Raw genomic sequence first — 19,848 nt, 5'->3', positions numbered from 1 at the left:
TGCACCAGCTGCTCACAAATCCAGATGAGGAGCTGCACTCCTGAACACTAACCTGCTGAGGAGTGCCCACATGGGACACGGGGATGGGGCCCTGCACCCCATTTTATCCTTCTGCACCCAAGGCCTTGTTCATGCTACAGATTCCCCTCCATGGCAGCATTTCAGTTCTTGGGGGAGTCTGGCACCCTGCAAAGCACTGACATCAACCCACCCCTGAGCCCAGCCTTCCTCCCTCTGGGGCTCAGCCCACAGGGGCTGGCTCTGCAGTCCTCCTCTGTGTCTGGAGGTTTTCTCAAACTCTTCTTTATGTCCTTACTTGCTAAACTATTGTAACTTTTTCTACCTTCAGACTTCACAGCTGTAACTGATTCTCTGTTCTTTCTGTTTCCAAAGCCTGCTTTTCCAGCTTTCTGAAAATCTTACCTTTACTATTTCCCACATTCTTTCACCCCATGAATCTCCCAGACATCTCTCCAAAGCAGGGTGGGAGGGCAGGGACCTTTCTGTTGGGGGTGCAGAGAGGATGGCACTGGGAACCCAGACTGGGGGGGTGTAGCAGCAACCCTGAGTGCTGGATGGAAAGACTGACTATGGCTGGGGCTTGCATTCAGGGCAGGTGCTGGGGCTGCAAAAATCCCTCTGCAGCCTCGGCTGTGTGCCCAGGCTGAAGCCACACGCCCAAAGCAGCCTCTGGTGCTGCTATTCTGGCTGTGACAGAGCCTGTGCCACATCCAGCCTGGGCACAGCACTGCACAGCTGATCCCTAACCACTCCCTGCCTCAGTTTCCCCCACTACAGCAGCCCCAAGTTACTCTGGGGTGAGAGAGGTGCTGAATGGGGAATAAATATCAAACCCTGCAGTCACAGGCCCTGGTTCTCCAGGGTAGAAACCTCATTGCACTTTGGATGCCAGCAGCTAAATGGCTTTCCCTTGAGCTGGCACAGCCCCAGGGTGTCCTGTTCTCATCTTGGGCAGCCCATGGTGGTGCTGCCAGGATGGAGGTGTGCTCCAGGCTGTACACAGCACCTCTGGGGAAAATGGTGTGCAGGAAACCCAGCAACCTCTCTGTTGAGAGATTAAGAACTTGGCCTGGCCACAAAACCAGCTCCCGTGCCAAGGTGAGGAGTTCAGGGGGCAGAACCTGGAGGATCAAGCCCCAGGATCCTTCCCCTTCCAGAAAGTCTGTCTGGGAGAAGCTAAAGCAGAGCTGAGTGAGAAGCTGGGATGTTCCAGCTGGAAAAGGCAGCAGCCACACACATGCCCCCAAGCAGCAGCTCCCCTGGCATGGTGGGAGGCAGGAGCAGCAGGATTGAGTGCTCAGGTGCAGGAGAAACTGGCAGAGCTCTCATTCCTCACCGGAGCAGGCAGAGCAGGCTGGGAGGGCTGTGCTGCCTTCCCAAGCTGCAGTCTCTCACTCTGCCTTTGTAGTCGCCTGACAATACAGGAATAAAAATAACCAGGCTGCATTTGCAGAGAGATAAAAGTGAAGTTTGCCTTTTGTGTCTGTCCGGGCAGTGGGACAGCAGCACCAATGGAGCTGTGTGGACATGACACATGGGAATTTCTGACATATCTTTTCCCACTCTGACCTTGACAGACACAATAAAAAGGGGCTTTGCAGCATGCACAGAGCCACTCAGTCCTAGCACCAAGGTCAGTAATACAGAGCATGTCTGTGTGCACGCGTGTCCCCTGTACTAACCCGCTTCACCCCTGCAGGGTGGCTGATCCCAGAGGATCTGCTGGCACAGGGGAGGGTGGGACAGACCTGGATCATCAGCATTTTTGCTTAGGACTGTGTGTTTTGCCAAGTTGTGGCTCCATCCGTGATGGCAGCGGCATTCCAGGGCTTTGCAGGGTGGCACTGCATTAGATGGATATTAAGAAGCACAGTCATAAAAGTGCTTTTCCAAGCAGCTGCCACAGCAGCCTTCTAGAAGTTCTTCCCAGAGATAATACACCCAGCCTTGCTTTTATCTTGCTTCAGTAGAATAGCCCTGGGTCTGTGCAGGGCACCAGGGCTCCAGCGGGTCTGTAGAGCTGGGATGGGTTGTAGCTGAGCTATCAAGGAAAGAGCTGTTACTGACAATCTCACCTAAAGTGGGAATGTGGAGTTTGACAGCAAAGTGATTCCAGCTCACCCAGCTGGGACTTCCAGTGGGGGGATGGCAGCATCAGAAGGGAAAGTATCATTAATTGTCTTATTAATATAATTTTTATCAGCTAGCATTGTTGTCCCTGTCTTCTCTCACTCCCTAAAATCAAAAGCTTCTTTGGTGACCCTGTCACTTGTGGTTCTCAACCCTGCAGTGAGCACCTTCCCCATGCACTGACCCCTTATCTTTCCCTCCTTTCAGCATTTAGGTGTCTTTCACTCTTCCTTTGCTGCCGCCGAGTCTCCCAAGATGGACAAGCTGTCCCTGCTGGACATGAGCGAGTTTGGGGAGGCTGCTCCGTACCTGCGGAAAAGCTACACGGAGCAGCTGAAGCTCCAGACCGTCCCGTTCGATGGTAAGAGAGAGCCCCGAGCTGCCGAGCCCACCCTGGGTGTGTCCCCGAGCCCAGCCCAGCCCGGGTGTGTCCCCAGCACAGCCCGGGTGTGTCCCTGAGCCCAGCCCGGGTGTGTCCCCAGCACAGCCCGGGTGTGTCCCTGAGCCCAGCCCGGGTGTGTCCCTGAGCCCAGCCCGGTGTGTCCCTGAGCCCAGCACAGCCCGGTGTGTCCCCAGCACAGCCCGGGTGTGTCCCCGAGGCCAGCCCGGTGTGTCCCCAGCACAGCCCGGGTGTGTCCCCAGCCCAGCCCGGGTGTGTCCCCGAGCTCAGCACAGCTCAGGTCTATCCCCAGCCCAGCCCGGGTGTGTCCCTGAGCCTAGCCCGGGTGTGTCCCCCAGCACAGCCCGGTGTGTCCCCAGCCCAGCCCGGGTGTGTCCCCAGCACAGCCCGGTGTGTCCCCAGCCCAGCCCGGGTGTGTCCCCAGCACAGCCCAGCCCGGTGTGTCCCCAGCCCAGCCCGGGTGTGTCCCCCAGCACAGCCCGGTGTGTCCCCAGCCCAGCCCGGGTGTGTCCCGAGGCCAGCCCGGGTGTGTCCCCGAGCCCAGCACAGCTCAGGTCTATCCCCAGCACAGCTCAGGTCTATCCCCAGCCCAGCCCGGGTGTGTCCCCCAGCCCAGCCCGGGTGTGTCCCCGAGGCCAGCCCGGGTGTGTCCCCAGCACAGCCCGGGTGTGTCCCCCAGCCCAGCACAGCTCGGGTCTGTCCCCGAGCCTGCCTCTCTGCCGTGGCTCTCCCAGGAGTCCTCCCTGCCCCTCTCCCTGTGCTGCTCCTCAAGGCATCACCCCCAGCATCCTGGAGGGCAGAAAGATCTCACAAGTGAGAAAAGCAGGTTTTTGACTTTCCCCTGGTTTGCTGAGGTGTGGGTGGAGGTGATCCTTCATCTCCCCTGGCCCTGAGGGACAGGAGGGCTGGGGGACTGGTGTCAAAGCCTTCTACAGCTCTTTCATTTTGGTGTCCCCTCTGCTCTTCCATGGCTTGGGATCCAGGGCCCAACTTGCTCCTTGCAGTTTGGCAGAAGAGAAGGCTCTTCTCTTCTCTTCTCTTCTCTTCTCTTCTCTTCTCTTCTCTTCTCTTCTCTTCTCTTCTCTTCTCTTCTCTTCTCTTCTCTTCTCTTCTCTTCTCTTCTCTTCTCTTCTCTTCTCTTCTCTTCTCTTCTCTTCTCTTCTCTTCCCTTCTCTTCCCTTCTCGAGTGCAGGCACACGAGGCAAGGCAGCAGATTTCTGTCAGGCTAGAAGTTGACCCCACCTAAGTAAAAAGCTGCCAAACATGAAGAAAGCAAAGAAATCCCAGCTGCTATGACCAAGAACATAGGAAAGAATAATCACTGTCCTTCCACTTTATCAAAATGCATTTTATGTGGCTTTCAGTGACAATCTCACATGGTCTCCTACATTACAACCTCTATTGTCTTTCCTTTCCTTTCCTTTCCTTTCCTTTCCTTTCCTTTCCTTTCCTTTCCTTTCCTTTCCTTTCCTTTCCTTTCCTTTCCTTTCCTTTCCTTTCCTTTCCTTTCCTTTCCTTCAGGGAAGAAGCGAGCTTGGATCCCAGATGAGAAAGAAGCCTATATCGAAGTGGAAATAAAAGAAAGCTCTGGTGGCAAAGTCACTGTGGAAACCAAAGATAAGGAAGTAAGCAAATTCCTTTCCTTTTCCAAGGGAGAGCAAGTGTGTGTGGAGGGGGATACGTGTGACAGGATCACGTCTGAAGCCAGGAGCTCTTGCTGATAACCCTGATCAGTGGTGCCCTGGGGGGACACACACGGCAGTGTCAGCACACGTAGGCCAGTTCCTTGCCAAGAGTGGCACCAGTTCAGCATCTCCCACCGAGGGGTTGCTGTCACAGCCCTGTGGGTGTCCTGCAGGACACACGGTGGGGCTGGCCCAGCACAGCTCCTGGATGGGGAGCACCCCCAGCACAGCCCTTTGTGATGCTGAACCAGTGCCTGGCTCATCCCGGAGCCTGGAACAACAGGTAAGGGGCCAGCTGGCCAATTCCTGCTCCTTTTAGCCCAGATTTGCAGTGGGGTGAGCTGTTGGGAGGACAGGCTGTGACGGGCGGAGAGGCTCCAGCTTTCCGTGGCAGAACAAGCAAGGACCAGCTGGTATTTGTCAAGATAATATCCAGTGCAATTAGCTGCAAATGAGCTTAATTAATATTCCTCTCTTCACTATGGAAGTCTCATGACCCTGCAATTTAACTGCAGAGCACACTGGTGTGAAACTGGGGAAAGGAACAAGAACCTCACCAGGCAGTAGATCATAGATTTCTTTATTTCTATTTCTTCTCTAGTTAGAATAGTACTAAGAACGATTTGTGCATGCTAAATGTGAAAAAAGATATATGTAATTGTTTTTGAAAAGTGTTAAGGCTTTGAAAATATTTTTGTCAGAATTTTGGAAAGTGAGTAAAGAGATTTGCCCTCTCCAAAGTGAAATTTGTCATAGAGGAGTTATAACTTTTAGAAGTTTCTTCTGATATTTAGAACACCTTCCAATTCTGACAACAGAGCAGTTTCCAAAACCTTTTTTGCTGTTTCCTCTTGAAACTGTCTTTTTAATGATTTGTCATGGATTTACAAAATCAGAAACTATATCAGCTTTCCCTGGATAAGAATTTCCAGCAGAAAGTTTTGAGACATAAAGCCCTCCCTTATCATTCTGTGTACCCTCCTGCTTTTAACACCTGGTGCCTTTTTACACCACGTGCTTCATCTTCACCCATGAAAAAGATAAACCTCTGAAAGATTTAATTTAGTCTTTATTAACAAGACCATTTGCTAAATCCAGCTTCTCCATCCAGGCCAGATACGTAACGTGATATTTTCCCCGTGCTTGGTCTCGTGGGATTAAATAAATCCAGTTTTAAGTGATGGAGCACAGGCTTCAGCTGTTTGCCCAAATAACCAGGGATGTCTTTGGAGCAAAAGGCAGCGCTGGCATGGGCTTTTAGGCTGGGAAGAAGAACACAGGATGGGGGTGTCAAGCAAATTTTGGGGCAATAACTTGGACCCCCCTGTCAGGCTCAGCAACAACTTGAGCTCAAGCTCAACCCTCTCCCTGAGGAGGGAACAACCTGGGTGTGCTTGCCCCAGCTGGGCTTTGTGGCTGGGTGCTGCTGGGGCTGCCCTGGGGCTGCCACCCAGAACGTTGGGCAGCCCTGCCAGGATGACAGCAGGCACTGGCACCAAGGCTGTCCCCAGCACGGGACTGTCAGGGTTTTGTCCCCACCTGGCAGGTTTTGGGGCAGAGGGTGCTCGGTGAGGGCTGGGGTCCCTCTGACGTGTCCCCCTCCTCTGACAGACACGGGTGGTGAAGGAGGACGAGGTGCAACCCATGAACCCCCCCAAGTTTGACATGATTGAGGACATGGCCATGCTGACACACCTCAACGAGGCCTCTGTGCTCTACAACCTGAAGCGCCGCTACTCCCACTGGATGATCTACGTAAGCCCACAGCACCCTTGGGATGGGGAGGTCAGGGGACATTGGGACATCCCTCATCTACCCATCTTCCTCCTGCAGACCTACTCGGGGCTCTTCTGTGTCACCATCAACCCCTACAAGTGGCTGCCGGTGTACACGGCGCCCGTGGTGGCAGCCTACAAGGGCAAGCGGCGCTCGGAGGCCCCGCCGCACATCTACTCCATCGCTGACAACGCCTACAACGACATGCTCCGCAGTAAGCCCTGCCCTGGGGGACCCCATCCCGGCCACCCGGGCTCCTGGCACCCGGCAGCGCTGCTTAACACCGGCTCCTTCTCTTGCAGACCGTGAAAACCAGTCCATGCTCATCACGTAAGTGTCCCTGCATCCCCGTGCTGTGCTCCCTTGCACGGGCACCCTGTGCCCAGAGCAGCCCCCCCCGGCAGTGTCCCCTCCCCGTGGCGGCAGCTGTCACCCTTGCCCCGCCACCGTGCCAGGTGACAAAGCCCCGCGCGGGCCGGGCTCCCCCGCACCCCGACAGCTGCGGGAGCGCCCCGAGCCCCGGCACCCTCCGGGGGAAAGCAGAGATGGAGGCCAAGGCCGCAGCGACATGGTGGCCGGAGGGAGAAGGGTGATGTGGGAGGGTGGAGGCCAGGTTGATTTCAAGTGACATCTAGATAAGGGCTATATAAAGGACTCTAAAGGACCTTCCGCCGCTGCCAGGAGCCAGGGACATTTTTAGCCTCGGCCATGGCCTAATTAGGAAAGGCAGGGGCTGCGGAGAGATGCTTGGCGAGTGTCCGGTGGCGGCCCCGCTCCCCCCGGCTCTTTGTGCTCCGGGATTACAATGGCACAGCAGCACTAACTATAGGGATGAGCTCAGCCCCCCTCAGCGGGCACCCTGCACCCCGGCACCGTGCCCCTGCTGCCATCCCCGCCATGCCCAGCAAGGCCGGCCATGCTCAGAGCTCCGGGGCTGGTCCCGGAGAGCTGCAGCCCCCAGGCCCACAGCTGAGCCCTGCCAGGACACATGGACAGCCAGAGCTGGTGTGGCACTGAGGGCCGGCTGAGCCCTGCCAGGACACACGGACAGCCAGAGCTGGTGTGGCACTGAGGGCAAACCCCAAACACAAGCACGTACCCCCTCATACCCCCGAGAGCCGCAGCCTCACCATCCTCCGAGGCTTGGCTTGTCAGGGATGGTTGTGCCTGTTCTTTCCCCCATACCCTTCTCTGTGTATTTCTGTCACTCTAAGCAGAGGATTTGTACCTGTTCTTTCCCCCATACCCTTCTCTGTGTATTTCTGTCACTCTAAGCGGAGGATTTGTGCATGTTCTTTGCCTCATGCCCTTCTCTGTGTATTTCTGTTACTCTAAGCGGAGAATCTGGTGCTGGTAAGACTGTAAACACCAAGCGGGTCATTCAGTACTTTGCCATTGTCGCAGCCTTGGGCGACACACCGGGCAAGAAATTAGTAAGATCTTCTTTTCAAACAAGTTCTTGTTTTCTTCTTTTCTTTCTTTTTTTGTTATTTAATTTTTTTCCCCACCTTCCCCTTTCTTCTTACTTTTTCCCCAACTTTTTGCGTTTTGGTCTGACCCACCCAGGGCTTGGCTTTTCCCTGACTTTTGAACAAGCAAGGCTTGAAATTATTCTGCTCAAGGGGAAATGGATTTTTTTTTTTTTATGTGGCTGCTCAATCTGTGCAGCCTGGAAGCGGTGCTTCAGTTGCTCTCTTTCTCTTCTCTTCCTCTTTCAACACCCCAGTGATCCTCTTAAGGAACACTAAAGCGATGAAGTAAACCTTCCATTTCCCACCTTGCCTCTTTTAAGCCTTGCTTTTCAGCATTTTCTCCTTTTTTTCCCCCTCCTTTTGTTGATTTTGACCCTTTTCTACCTTGTGCTTTTCTTGCTCTTGTTTTGAATCTTGCGTTTCTTTGGTGCTGGTTATTTTTGAGCTGCCCTTGCAATTGCTTATTTCTTCTGGATACTTTGAGGCTCCAGCCTGCTTTCCTCTCGAGGAAGCAAACTGGCTGCTTTAGGTATCAGACAAACAATACTTCAGCATTATTTTCTTTCCTCTTCTTCAAGTTTGAATTTAACTGTTTTTGCTTTTTGATGCATTTCTTTATTTTCTTGAGCTAATCTATTTAACAACTTTTTGGCCTCTCCTATAAAGTTTAATCCTCCAAATTTTTTTTTCTCTTGGGCTTTTTTTTTGGCACTAAATGGTCATGCCCTGCTTTTCTGACCGTGCTTCTTGTGGTTCTTGCCTGGCTTTTCTGGATTTCTAAAGATCATTTTCTCTCCTTTCTCTAGGCAGCTCTTGCCACTAAAACTGGGGTAAGTGTTGTGGGCTCTGTAATGCTGAGGACAGAGTTCTGCTGCACCACAGATCTGTGATGGGGTGATGTGTGGGGCCTCCTCCTTAGGTCTGGGAGCAGCACCTGGGCACTGTTTAGTTCTCCTCTTGGCTTTGTATCTGCCTCCTTCCCACAGCTGGAAGCTTTGCTGTTTCATCTCTTTCTGCCTTTCTGACTCCAGCCTCTCCTTCAAGGGATAATTACTCTGGATAGAAACATTTCTATCTAGAGCTGATGTCCTTGCCTGGGGGACATTTCTGAGGTGTTTCCTCCAAGGAAGCCCAGCAAAGGTTCAGCCCCTGTGACTCCCAATGCCCCAAGGGCTCATTCACACATCCTTGGTTTCTCTGAGCCTTTAGCTGGTGCACACCCTTGCCTGGGGATGTTCATCATCACACGAGTGTCCACTGGGACAAACAGGGTGAGACAGCTCAGGGGCTGGACCTGTGGGTCTTGGGGCAGCCCAGGCCAGGCTGAATTTAGAGATAAGAGCTCAAGGGATACTCAGGTGATAGTGTGTTGGTGACTGTGTGATGCACAGCTGCTCCCTGTTTTGTCCTTCACACATCTGAGCTGCAGAGGTGGGGAGCAGTTGTGGTTCTGGCATTGGAAAGAGAGGGTGGCTCTGGGTGGGCAGAGCCCAGAGCTGATGTTCCCCACCTGAGGAAAGCCCTGTGATTGGAATGTGTCAGAGAATGGGCAAAGCTCCCGTGAAAAGTCCTGCAGATGTTTGTTGCACCAAACTCTGTAGCAGGGGTCAAACCCCACCATCCTCCATATGGTGTAGCAGTCTCTTGCAGACTGGAGCAGTCTCTTGCTCCTCTCCTCAAATCCTTGTCCTGCTTTACCTGCATTAGGCAGAGGCTGTCTCTATCCTTGAACAGAGAAACACACATGGAAAACAAGGTTAGGAGAGGATTCATCTTAGGGCTTGCTCAGGAGAGCCCCAGTATTGCAGCAGATCACGCAGCTGGCACTTGTGGTGTATTCCCATCACACTGGGACCCTGCAATGCACGTTGTTGGTGTAGGGACCTTGTTTCACAATGTGCTGTTGATGTGAGCTGCCCTAGACTTTGGTTTGGTAGAAGAGGAAATGCCTGATGCCAGAGAGCCTGAAATGATTCAGCCTGTTGTGACAACATGAGCTTGGTCTTGGTTTGCATAGTGTAGCTCCTGAGAAAGGGGGCAAGGACTGCTGTGTGCAGAGGGGACAGCAGCCTGGGGCTGGTGCCAGCCCTGTGGCCCTCTGCTCACCAATTTGGGTTTGGGCACTGCTGCAAACCCCAGCTGTGCTGATAAACGGAGATACCTCGGGACAGCTGAGGAGTGCAGCCTCTGAAACTGCTCCTGCTCTTGGTGACAGATCCCCTCTGGCTGTGTGCGTGACACACCCTTTGGCTTTGTCCCCCAGGGCACCCTCGAGGATCAAATCATCGAGGCTAACCCTGCCATGGAGGCTTTTGGCAATGCCAAAACCATCAGGAACGACAACTCCTCGCGTTTTGTGAGTGGCTCACGGGCAGGGAGCTGGGGCTGCTGGGGTGGGCTGCATGCACAGGGGGTGGCACTGTGCCCTGGGCGCCACAGGCACGTGGCAGGGAGATGGAGCTGCTTCCCAGCGGCACTGGACTGCCAGAGCCACGTTGTTCTGGTTTTCCAGTGCAGCAAATGGTGGCCAGCACGAAGTGCCCTGGTGTCACAGCCTGTGACATCCCTGACAGGACCAGGCTGAGAGGGACACTGAGCACAGCCTGGAGTGCTCTGGGACAGACAAGTGTGTCCCTTCCAGGAAGCAGCACCGTTTTTGCTGAGCCCAGCCTGGCTCTGCTGTGCCTGCAGGGGAGGGAGGCACTGCTGGGGGAGACCCTGAGCCCAGCACGGAGCAGGGGCTGCAGGCAGCCTCTGTGTCACAGAATGCTCAGTGGTAAGAATAGACCTGAGGACAGGGGTTTAGCTGCTGTCAGTGAAATTTCTGCCTGCCTGGTATTTAAACCCTTGGGCAATGCTCTTTGAGCTTCTTCACATTGCAAAGCAGAGAATTTCACCCCTTTACAGAGTTCAGTAAATTGCCTGGCATCAGCAGAAGCTCAAGAATTGGAAAATGAATTCAGTTTCTAGGGGCTGTTCAGAGCTGTAGCTCTGTAGACAAGCCCAGCACTTACCTCCTGTGGGTGTTTTCAGGGCAAGTTCATCCGGATCCACTTTGGTCCCTCAGGGAAATTGGCCTCTGCAGACATTGACATCTGTGAGTAGCTGTCCTGGGGAGAGAATTCATCCCACATTGTGCTCAGCTCTGGGAAGGGACAAGCCCTGCTCTGACCCCTCTGCCCTCCTTCATTCTAGATCTTCTGGAAAAATCCAGAGTGATTTTCCAGCAACCCAAAGAGCGGAGCTACCACATCTTCTACCAGATCCTGTCTGGGAAGAAACCAGAACTGCAAGGTAGGGCAGCCAAAGATGCAGCACAGCCCTTAGAGCAGGATGGCCTGAAAACAGCCTCAGAGAGCTCTTTGGGGTCCACAGGAATGAGCAGACCCAGCTCACCATGCAGGTCCTGCCCTTGAATGCTTTGCTAGCTGTGCAGGATCATGGGATTGGTGGAATTCAGGGTGGGAGGGATTTCAAGAGGCCATCTAGCCCAGCCTCTATTACCCTCACAGGCTAAGAAGCCAGACTAAAGCCCTTTCTGCCCCTGTGTAGGAGCAGAGGTCACCCAGGGTCTGTCTGCAAGGTGGGAATGTGCTTTGCAAAGCTGCCTTGCTCAGAGTCCTCGTGGGCTGGTGGGTACAGCACTGACCTCAGCGTGTGCAGGCTGCACATTTACTCATTTTGGGATGGAGGGAAATGTTTTGCAGCCTCCTCAGCAGGTGGGACCTGTTCCAGGTGAGCTGGGACACAGCTGCCCAGCTCTCTCTGGGCACTGCTGTAGATGTGATCCTCAGGACAGCTCCACTGATCTGAGGTTGTGCTGGGGCAGCTCTGAGCAGCCTCCTGGTGCCACATCCCACTCAGGAAGCCTTTCCCCACGCAGAAGGATGGCTGGCACAGCCCCTGGGGTGCTCAGCTCTTGGCTGAGGGCTCCTGAGCTTGGTGCTGAGCAGCACCTTATTAGGCAGGTCTGAGGGAGCAGTAATCTTATCTGGAGTCACAAGGGCATGGTGGCCACTTCTAAATCAGTCTGCAGCCAGGCCATATCCCAAGATAGCAAGCAGGAGGCAAGCACAGAAGAGGTGGACCCACGTGTGGACCTGCCTGTGCTGGAAGAGGCCGTTCCTCCCCCAGCTGGTGAGGCTGGGAAAGCCTTCCTGCTCCATCTGTGTGCAGGGCTGTCCCTGCCAGGCTGGCCTCACCCTCTGCATGTCCTCCCCCTGCAGATATGCTGCTGCTGTCCCTCAACCCCTATGATTACCACTTCTGCTCCCAGGGGGTGACGACAGTGGACAACCTGGATGACGGCGAGGAGCTCATGGCCACAGATGTATGTGCACAGCCCTGGGGCTGGGGAGGGCACAGCCTTCCTCTGGGCAGCTCTGGGGGTGTGCCCTGCCTTCCCTCTTTCAATCAGTCGGGATTTCCCTCTGTGTGCCCCTCTTTAAATCAGTTGGGATTTCCCTATGGTTCATTGGTGGTTGTTGGGAGCCTCTAGGAAGGGGCAGAGTGACTCTGATCTGCACCAACAGCCTCATCCAGGCAGGGAAGGGAGAGTCAATCCCTGCATCAGGAAGGGCCTGAGGCACATTAGCATTTCCCATAGTGCCCATGAGAAGGAAGATTCCAGAATCATTAAATTTGGAAAAGACCCCCAAGGTGGTTGAGTCCAAGCTGTGATTTATCCCCACCCTGACACCCAGCCCAGAGCACTGAGTGCCATGTCCAGCCCTTCCTTGGACACCTCCAGGGATGGGGACTCCAGCACTGCCCTGGGCAGCCCCTGCCAAAGCCTCACAACTCCTTCTGTGAGGAAATTCCTCCTGATGTCCAACCTGAACCAGCCTGGGGCTGTTCCCTCCCATCCTGTCCCTGTTCCCTGGAGCAGAGCCTGATCCCCCCTGGCTGTCCCGTCCTGCCAGGGAGCTCCTGAGCCCTCAGCTTGGGGAGCCTTCACCTTGTGGATGCTAGGCCAGTCCTTTTGCTTTCAGATGGGAGCTGGGGCCACATTCAGACCCCATGGGCAGGATTCCTTGGTTAGAGCCACATTCAGACCCCATGGGCAGGATTCCTTGGTTAGAGCCACATTCAGACCCCATGGGCAGGATTCCTTGGTTAGAGCCACATTCAAACCCCATGGGCAGGATTCCTTGGTTAGAGCCACATTCAGACCCCATGGGCAGGATTCCTTGGTTAGAGCCACATTCAGACCCCATGGGCAGGATTCCTTGGTTAGAGCCACATTCAAACCCCATGGGCAGGATTCCTTGGTTAGATGCCCACCAGAGAGGGCACCCTGCCCAGCCCCAGGACAGGGAGAGTACCTTAGGAGACAGTGGGAGAAGAACCAACCCTCACCTTAGCGTGGTGAATTTGTTCTATCTTGAATGCTTTGTGTCTCCTCAGCACGCCATGGACATCCTGGGCTTCAGCAGTGATGAGAAATATGGCTCCTATAAAATAGTGGGGGCCATCATGCACTTTGGGAACATGAAATTCAAGCAAAAGCAGCGGGAGGAGCAGGCAGAGGCCGATGGCACTGAAAGTGAGTGGGGCTCTGGGCTCCAGTGCAGGAGCATCGGGGGTAGGACGGTCAGGACAGACGGACAGGAGAGATCTCTGCAGCCAGGGCTGGAACTTGGGGTTTATTGCAAAGGGCCTGGGGGCAGGGCCCTGCTGAGAGCTGCCAGACACAGCTCAGAGCAGAAAAGAGAAGTAAAGAGAGTGGGAAAGAGAGTAAAAGGCAAGAGCGTGGTGAAGAGCATGAGAGAGAGCAAAAGAGTGAGAGGATGAAAGAGTAAAAGAGAGTGAGAGCATGAGGTTCCCATTCCAATACAATAAATCTTCTGTGTTGAATATTCTGATTCTCACTAACCAATCTAGCACAAGATACAAATCCTACAGCATTTCCATACAGCCTATAAGAATCATTACATCACCATACTGTGTTACATTTTAAACCCTAAAAACTCCTCTTTGAGCCCCTTCTGCCAAGCTGCAGGGTCTGCTCTGACCCTTGGGCCTGTCTGCAAGCAGAGGGTGTTGTTCCATCAAAAGGGGATCACCTTCAGCTGGCCATGCCATTGTTTTCCAGTTGTTCAGTAACTGAGGGATCTCAAAGCTTGCTTGCATTTCAATCTCACTTATAGTTTCCATATTCTGAAAATCTTTTGCCAGGCAATCATATTGATAAGGCTTTCCTGTTTCATCTTCCCCAGCACTCCAGAGCTGCCCAGGCTGGGATAACTCCCCCTGCCTGGGCTGTGGAGGTCAGGGACCCTGATCCCTCACTGACTTAGGCCCTGCTGGGTGCACCAAGGGCTCGGCCTTGAGCAGGAATATTTGGGACAGTCTCTCTCAAGGTGTTCTCATCTGCGTCAGACTTGTCTCAGCAGCATCACAGGGTGTCACAGCCCTGCTGGGCTTCATCTTGTGCAGTGTCCTCCTGCTCTTCACCTCCTGCCCTTCACTGCACAGCACTCCAGCCAGGCTGGGAGCAGGACCTGCCCAGCTCACAGCCTCCTGCAGAGCTGTTAGAGTAGGACACAATCCCTGTCCACACTTTTCCTGGTTCATTGCTCAGCAAAGTCTGATGCAATGCACAAATCTAAGAACAGTCAGGCTGCAGAGCAAACCTGAAAGGACAGAATGAATTTCCAGCATGTAGGAGGGTGAGAAGGAGGAGCTCTAGCACATACTTGGAAGGTTTCAACAGGGATCCAGCAGAAATGATCGCCTGGATCAGTCTTTGTCATGTTAACATTCATGAAGGAAAAGTTCTCTGTGCCTCAGGAGTGGCAACACAGCCTTTAGCTGCTACCTGGTAATTAATGAAGGTTTTGATATGGCACTGATTTCCCTACAGAGGTGATTTGCTAGCTACAGTCTGCTATCAGGAGTTTATGGAAGACAATCACCTCTCTTCTGGCCAATTCAAATTCCCTGTGTGGAAATTCAAACCTCCACTGGAAAATCCAGTGGAGGTTTGAATTTCCACTGGAATCCCAGATAGAGAATCCCAGATCAATAAGGCTAAAACCTGATAAGCACCTGATAAGGTGCAGCAGGCCTCCAAAAAGTAACTTCTCAGTCAGAAGGTTCAAACTTTAAGCATTGTAGACTATCCAAGATGGAAAATCACATTAGACACTGGAGGAGGTGGAAAAACAGTGTGGTTAGCACTGATCATCACAAGGGCAGGTCATTTTTTATTTTGGTCCCTTCCCCCCTTCCCAGACCCTCCCTGTGGGCTCCTCATGCCTTTGTGCTGCCTTGCAGGTGCTGATAAAGCTGCCTATCTCATGGGAATCAGCTCAGCTGACCTCATCAAGGGGCTGCTCCATCCTCGTGTCAAAGTGGGCAATGAGTACGTGACCAAAGGGCAGAACGTGGAGCAGGTGAGTGACAGGACAGCAGGACACGTGTCCCCTGGTCACACTGGGCTGCCACTGCTGCTTCAGTTCACTGTCTTGGGTGTAGGAGGAGACTCCAGAGCAGCAGAGAAGGTGTATCCACAGTTCTTGGCCTTTAGGAGCAGGGGAAATGGGTGGCAGAGCTGGCTGATAGCTCTGCACATTAACCAAGGCTGCAGATTCAATGTGGTGTCTTTGAAATGTGGGTTGGATCCCAGCCAGAGCAGGTCCAGGTCCTGTGGGTCTGCTTCAGAGACAGTCACACTCCTGTGGAGAGTTCAGCCCTGAAAATTAGAAAACTCTGGATATCTAAACACTCATCTGGGTTGATCTTTTAGAAGACTGAAATGGACCAAACATGTGTCTTGTCAGATTCCAGCCACATCCTAGCTGGGAACCCAGACCTGGCCTGAATAGTGCAAGCCAGTCCTTGAGCACAGTTCAGGAGGACCTCAGGACCTGATATCTTATCCAAAGTGGACTGTAGTCTCTGGCCAAGCACAAGGCTTCTGAAAATGTCGCTTTAAACTGAATTTATATCCTAAAACCTTGGAGGCAAGATAGGCCAGATAGGCAGGAACACACCTACGAGGGATGCAAAGCTAATTTTGGAGCTTGTGCTGTGACCACAAACTCCTTGGATGTGTCTGTCCATCCTTTGTGTGCCAGGAGGAGCTTTCTGTCAGCCTGTGGCTCCTGCAGGAGCAGGGAGAAGCTCACTTGTGGTAGTTTGCACAGGGGTCCCAGGAAGAGGGAAGAGATGAGAATGTTGACTCCATGTTTCAGAAGGCTGGTTTAATATTTTATGATATATATTATATTAAAACTATACTAAAAGAATAGAAGAAGGGATTTCATCAGAAGTCTAGTAAGGAAAGGAATGATAATAAAATTTTGTGACTGACCGGAGAGTCAGACACAGCTGAAGTGTGATTGGCCATTAATTAGAAACAACCCCATGAGACCAATCACAGATCTATCCATTGCATTCCACAGCAGCAGATAATCACTGTTTACATTTAAGGAAAGGATTTTCCATCAACCATGTGTATGACACTCCCTGTGTGCTCTGGGCTTTGCCTTGCAGGTGCTGTATGCTGTGGGGGCCCTGGCCAAAGCCACCTACGACCGCATGTTCAAGTGGCTGGTGACCCGCATCAACAAGACCCTGGACACCAAGCTGGCCAGGCAGTTCTTCATTGGGGTGCTGGACATTGCAGGCTTTGAGATCTTTGATGTGAGTTCTGCAGGCCCCTGCAGTGGGTTCAGGGAGTTCAGTCCCCTGGGGTTTGAGAGCTCCTCTAAGAAGGTGCTTGATGAGAAAAGGGCTCTTGTCTGGGTTGATGTATCTGGAACGAGCAGGAATGATTTAACACTGCTGTGGGCACATCTCTAGTGATTACTGGCTATCTGCTGTGGCAGCCACACAGCTGAGCCTGGCAGGGATCACCCTTCACACCCAGGCAAAGCACAAGAGTGATCCCTTCGTGTCACTATAGGACATGAAATAACACAATGTGCACACACAGCTCTCCCAAGGTAAAAAGAGCACTTTTTATTTCTGACTGCAACATTTATAGATTTCCAAAAGTGACAGTGGATTGGAGGGTGACAGTGCCACCTCTCCAATGACACTGGGCAAACCAACAATCCATCAAATTTCTCCTCCTCCATAAAAGAATGCAAAACAATAAGTTATTTACATAAAGTGTGTGAGAAAGTTTGTTACAAGAATGTGAACATCAGAAAGCTTTGAAAAACTTAAAAAATCTGGGAGACACCTTCCCTTCTGGAGCTCCTCCTTCTGACTCACATCTGCTTTGTTCTTGCAGTTCAACAGCTTTGAGCAGCTGTGCATCAACTTCACCAATGAGAAACTGCAACAGTTCTTCAACCACCACATGTTTGTCCTGGAGCAGGAGGAATACAAGAAGGAAGGCATTGAATGGGTCTTCATTGACTTTGGCCTGGACCTGCAGGCCTGCATTGACCTGATTGAGAAGGTAGAGTGTGAGGCAGGGCACAGAAATGGTACTGCTGAGGGATGGTTTGTTTGCAAAGGCTGCAACAGAGAGGTGCTCTGCTACCAAAATTTAATTATTCCCTCCCTGGTCAGTTGCAAATACCCAACATTTTTTTTCCCAATACTTACAGCTTAGATCCTCCAGCCCCTTGAGACCTTTTCTACACAAATTTTGACTTTATGAAAACATGGAAATTCTATTTCCACCCACTGGGGAGCCACAAAAACTGGTGCAGCCTTTTCCTCCAGAGAGCAATCATCTCTTCCCCTTTTTTCCTACCCACTTGCAGCCCATCAATGCCTCTTGAGCATTCACTGATTCAGAGCAGCTTGTAGAAAATATTTCCACCATTGCATGAAGGAAACACTTGTAAATTTTTTTTTGAAAAGGAGCAATCCTGGAGAAGATCCCTCCTTCTCAACAATTTGTTGAACTAGGGAAAACTCCATGTCTTGCAGGCCTGGCCAGTCCCACATGGAGGTCAGGAATATGCCAATGACAACTTGGCCCCATGGCCAGTGTCTTGCACCTGGACTAGGATGGGATCTCCCGAGCATCCCTGTTTTGGGATGGGATGTGGCAACACCAAGCTCAGTCCTCTTTATCCTCCCTCTCCCTGCAGCCCATGGGAATCCTGTCCATCCTGGAAGAGGAGTGCATGTTCCCCAAGGCCTCTGACATGACCTTCAAGTCCAAGCTCTACGACAACCACATCGGGAAGTCGCCCAACTTCCAGAAGCCGCGGCCAGATAAGAAGCGCAAGTACGAGGCGCACTTTGAGGTGGTGCACTACGCTGGTGTGGTACGTCCCTGGCAGCTCCTCCCTGCCCCCACAGCTCCCCCAGGCAGGGACAGGGCTGGCCTGACCTTCCCTGTCCTGGGACAGGTGCCATACAACATCGTGGGGTGGCTGGACAAGAACAAGGACCCCCTGAACGAGACAGTGGTGTCCGTCTTCCAGAAATCCCAGAACAAGCTCCTGGCCTCCCTCTATGAGAACTATGTGGGCTCTGCTTCAGGTGAGGAACCCCCTCACCCCTTTTTTACCTCAGTCTTCTCTTTTCCTTTCCTTTCCCTTTCCCTTTCCCTTTCCCTTTCCCTTTCCCTTTCCCTTTCCCTTTCCCTTTCCCTTTCCCTTTCCCTTTCCCTTTCCCTTTCCCTTTCCCTTTCCCTTTCCCTTTCCCTTTCCCTTCCCTCTTTTTCCTTTCCTGCTGGTTTAAGGGCTTGTGTGGAGTTGTAGGGTTGTGGTGGTGGCCCTGTGACTTTGGGAATGTGAAGGAATGTCTTGCTACCAGGAGCTGAGGAGCAACACCCAGAGCTGGGTGCTGTGGGAGATGGCTGCTGGGTGTTTGTGGTGGTCAGTGCCTTTGTTTTGCAGCAGGGCACAACCACCTCTGCTTTAGAGACACCAAGGGCTGTGGGTATTTTAGGGATGTCTGGGGGTGCCCCTGAGTCCTTCAAGGCAGGCAGATATTTTGCTGATGTAAATAATCAATATTTTAACCCAACAGAGGAGCCTCACAAGCCAGGGACCAAGGAGAAACGTAAGAAGGCAGCTTCTTTCCAAACAGTGTCCCAGCTGCACAAGGTGAGAGCCAGCCCCTCATCCAGGGAAACCTGCTGAGGGTCCCACCAGCAGTCACACTTCCTGCCAAGACTTGGTTTCTTGCATTTCCTGGGGCCTGATGGACCATGAGAGCTCCTGAGGAACCACCAGAGGTCTTGAGGGACCACCAGAGCTCCTGAGGGATCACCACCAGCCCAAAGCCCCCAAATCCCTCCATCCCTGGCCAAGGGGGCTGTGCCTGGCAGAGTCCCAGCCCTGTCCCCATGCTGCAGGGCAGGACAGGAGGCTCCAGGCTGGCAGAGCTGCCTTCCCCTGGAGCTGGGCTCATGCTCCTCCCACCCTCGTGATGCTTGCAGCAGCTCCTCCACCTCTGAGAGAGAGGCAGTTAAGACTTGTAGTGATGTTTAGATAATTAATTCCATGAACATCACTTTAAGTCTGTGCTACTTCTCTCCTCGTTCCTGTCAGCTGGAAGGACAGAAGACAATGGAGGAGGATCTTGCAGGTGTCTGAGCAGGCAGTTCCCTGTGCTGGGGGGTGACCTGGCCCATTTGACAGCTCAGGATGTCACACAGCTCCAGCCCATGCTCACCACTGGGGTTACTGGTCCAGCCCAGAGCTCAACCAACTGGAAACCAGCACAGAGGGATGTGTCCTGACAGGGCAAAGATCACAGCCCTGAGGCTGCCAGAGCTCCAGGAGCTTGGACAGCACTCCCAGGCATAGGATGGGATTGTTGGGGTGTCTGTGCAGGGCCAGGACCTGCCCTGGATGATCCCTGTGGGTTCTTTCCAACTCAGGATATTCTGTGATCCTTTGCCAAGGTGCTTGCAGAAGGCAGCTCTGTGGCAGAGCTCCTGTTGAGGGAAAAGTGTGACTTTGTTCCTTCTGGACAAGTCACAGGCCTTGGGGAAGGGTGTCTGTGGTGAGGAGGTGCCCCATGGTGATGTGGAGCTTTGGGAAGGTTTTCTCTTCCTTGAGCTGGTCCTGGACAGGCTGAGCCTGTACAAGCAGGGAAAGGCAGCTGGAAAGATCAAGGGTGGAGTTGCCTTGGAGAGGAAAGGAGGAGCAGTCTGGCACAGCCAAAGGGAGTGAAGCACTGTAGAGGTGCAGGGAAATCCTGCATATCCTGACATTCTGTGTCTGCAGCCAGTGTGGACACCAGCACTGGAACTGCAGGGTGCAGAGCACAGAGCTCTGTAGCAGGAATATGCTCAGTCCATGTCCCTGGCTCTCCCCTGCAGCAAAACTTTACCTACAAACACTTGGGAAGCATCTGGCACTGCAAACTCCTGTAGCACAGCAAAACCTGCCAGTGCCATCTGTCCTGTGTGCCAGCCCAGCCCCCTGTGCCATGGGAC

The 19,848-nt window shown here is 52.9% G+C and overlaps 1 protein-coding gene across 3 annotated transcripts in view; it reads left to right on the top strand.

Annotated features, from left to right (window-relative positions):
• The first annotated feature begins 1,540 nt into the window (after window positions 1-1,540).
• The window catches only part of LOC134426854 (myosin-7B-like), a 34,006-nt gene continuing 15,698 nt past the window's right edge, over window positions 1,541-19,848 (top strand). The window contains exons 1-19 of one of the 3 annotated variants that reach the window (XM_063172167.1): window positions 1,541-1,654; window positions 2,359-2,512; window positions 4,073-4,176; window positions 5,848-5,991; window positions 6,070-6,226; window positions 6,315-6,342; window positions 7,349-7,445; window positions 8,291-8,314; window positions 9,748-9,840; window positions 10,518-10,581; window positions 10,680-10,778; window positions 11,711-11,814; window positions 12,891-13,029; window positions 14,763-14,881; window positions 15,984-16,133; window positions 16,729-16,899; window positions 17,543-17,722; window positions 17,807-17,939; window positions 18,432-18,508. In XM_063172167.1, coding sequence (XP_063028237.1) covers window positions 1,556-1,654; window positions 2,359-2,512; window positions 4,073-4,176; window positions 5,848-5,991; window positions 6,070-6,226; window positions 6,315-6,342; window positions 7,349-7,445; window positions 8,291-8,314; window positions 9,748-9,840; window positions 10,518-10,581; window positions 10,680-10,778; window positions 11,711-11,814; window positions 12,891-13,029; window positions 14,763-14,881; window positions 15,984-16,133; window positions 16,729-16,899; window positions 17,543-17,722; window positions 17,807-17,939; window positions 18,432-18,508 — 2,136 coding nt within the window. In that variant the 5' untranslated portion in view covers window positions 1,541-1,555. Of the gene's footprint in view, window positions 1,655-2,358; window positions 2,513-4,072; window positions 4,177-5,847; window positions 5,992-6,069; window positions 6,227-6,314; window positions 6,343-7,348; window positions 7,446-8,290; window positions 8,315-9,747; window positions 9,841-10,517; window positions 10,582-10,679; window positions 10,779-11,710; window positions 11,815-12,890; window positions 13,030-14,762; window positions 14,882-15,983; window positions 16,134-16,728; window positions 16,900-17,542; window positions 17,723-17,806; window positions 17,940-18,431; window positions 18,509-19,848 lie in introns of those variants that run through there. The other 2 variants (XM_063172168.1, XM_063172170.1) reach the window with 2 other exon arrangements.

This window comes from Melospiza melodia, chromosome 19, assembly GCF_035770615.1.
Source record: "Melospiza melodia melodia isolate bMelMel2 chromosome 19, bMelMel2.pri, whole genome shotgun sequence".
Lineage (NCBI taxonomy): Eukaryota > Metazoa > Chordata > Aves > Passeriformes > Passerellidae > Melospiza > Melospiza melodia.
The sequence above is the reverse complement of the archived record's forward strand: the minus strand, read 5'-3'. Positions and strand labels throughout refer to the sequence as shown.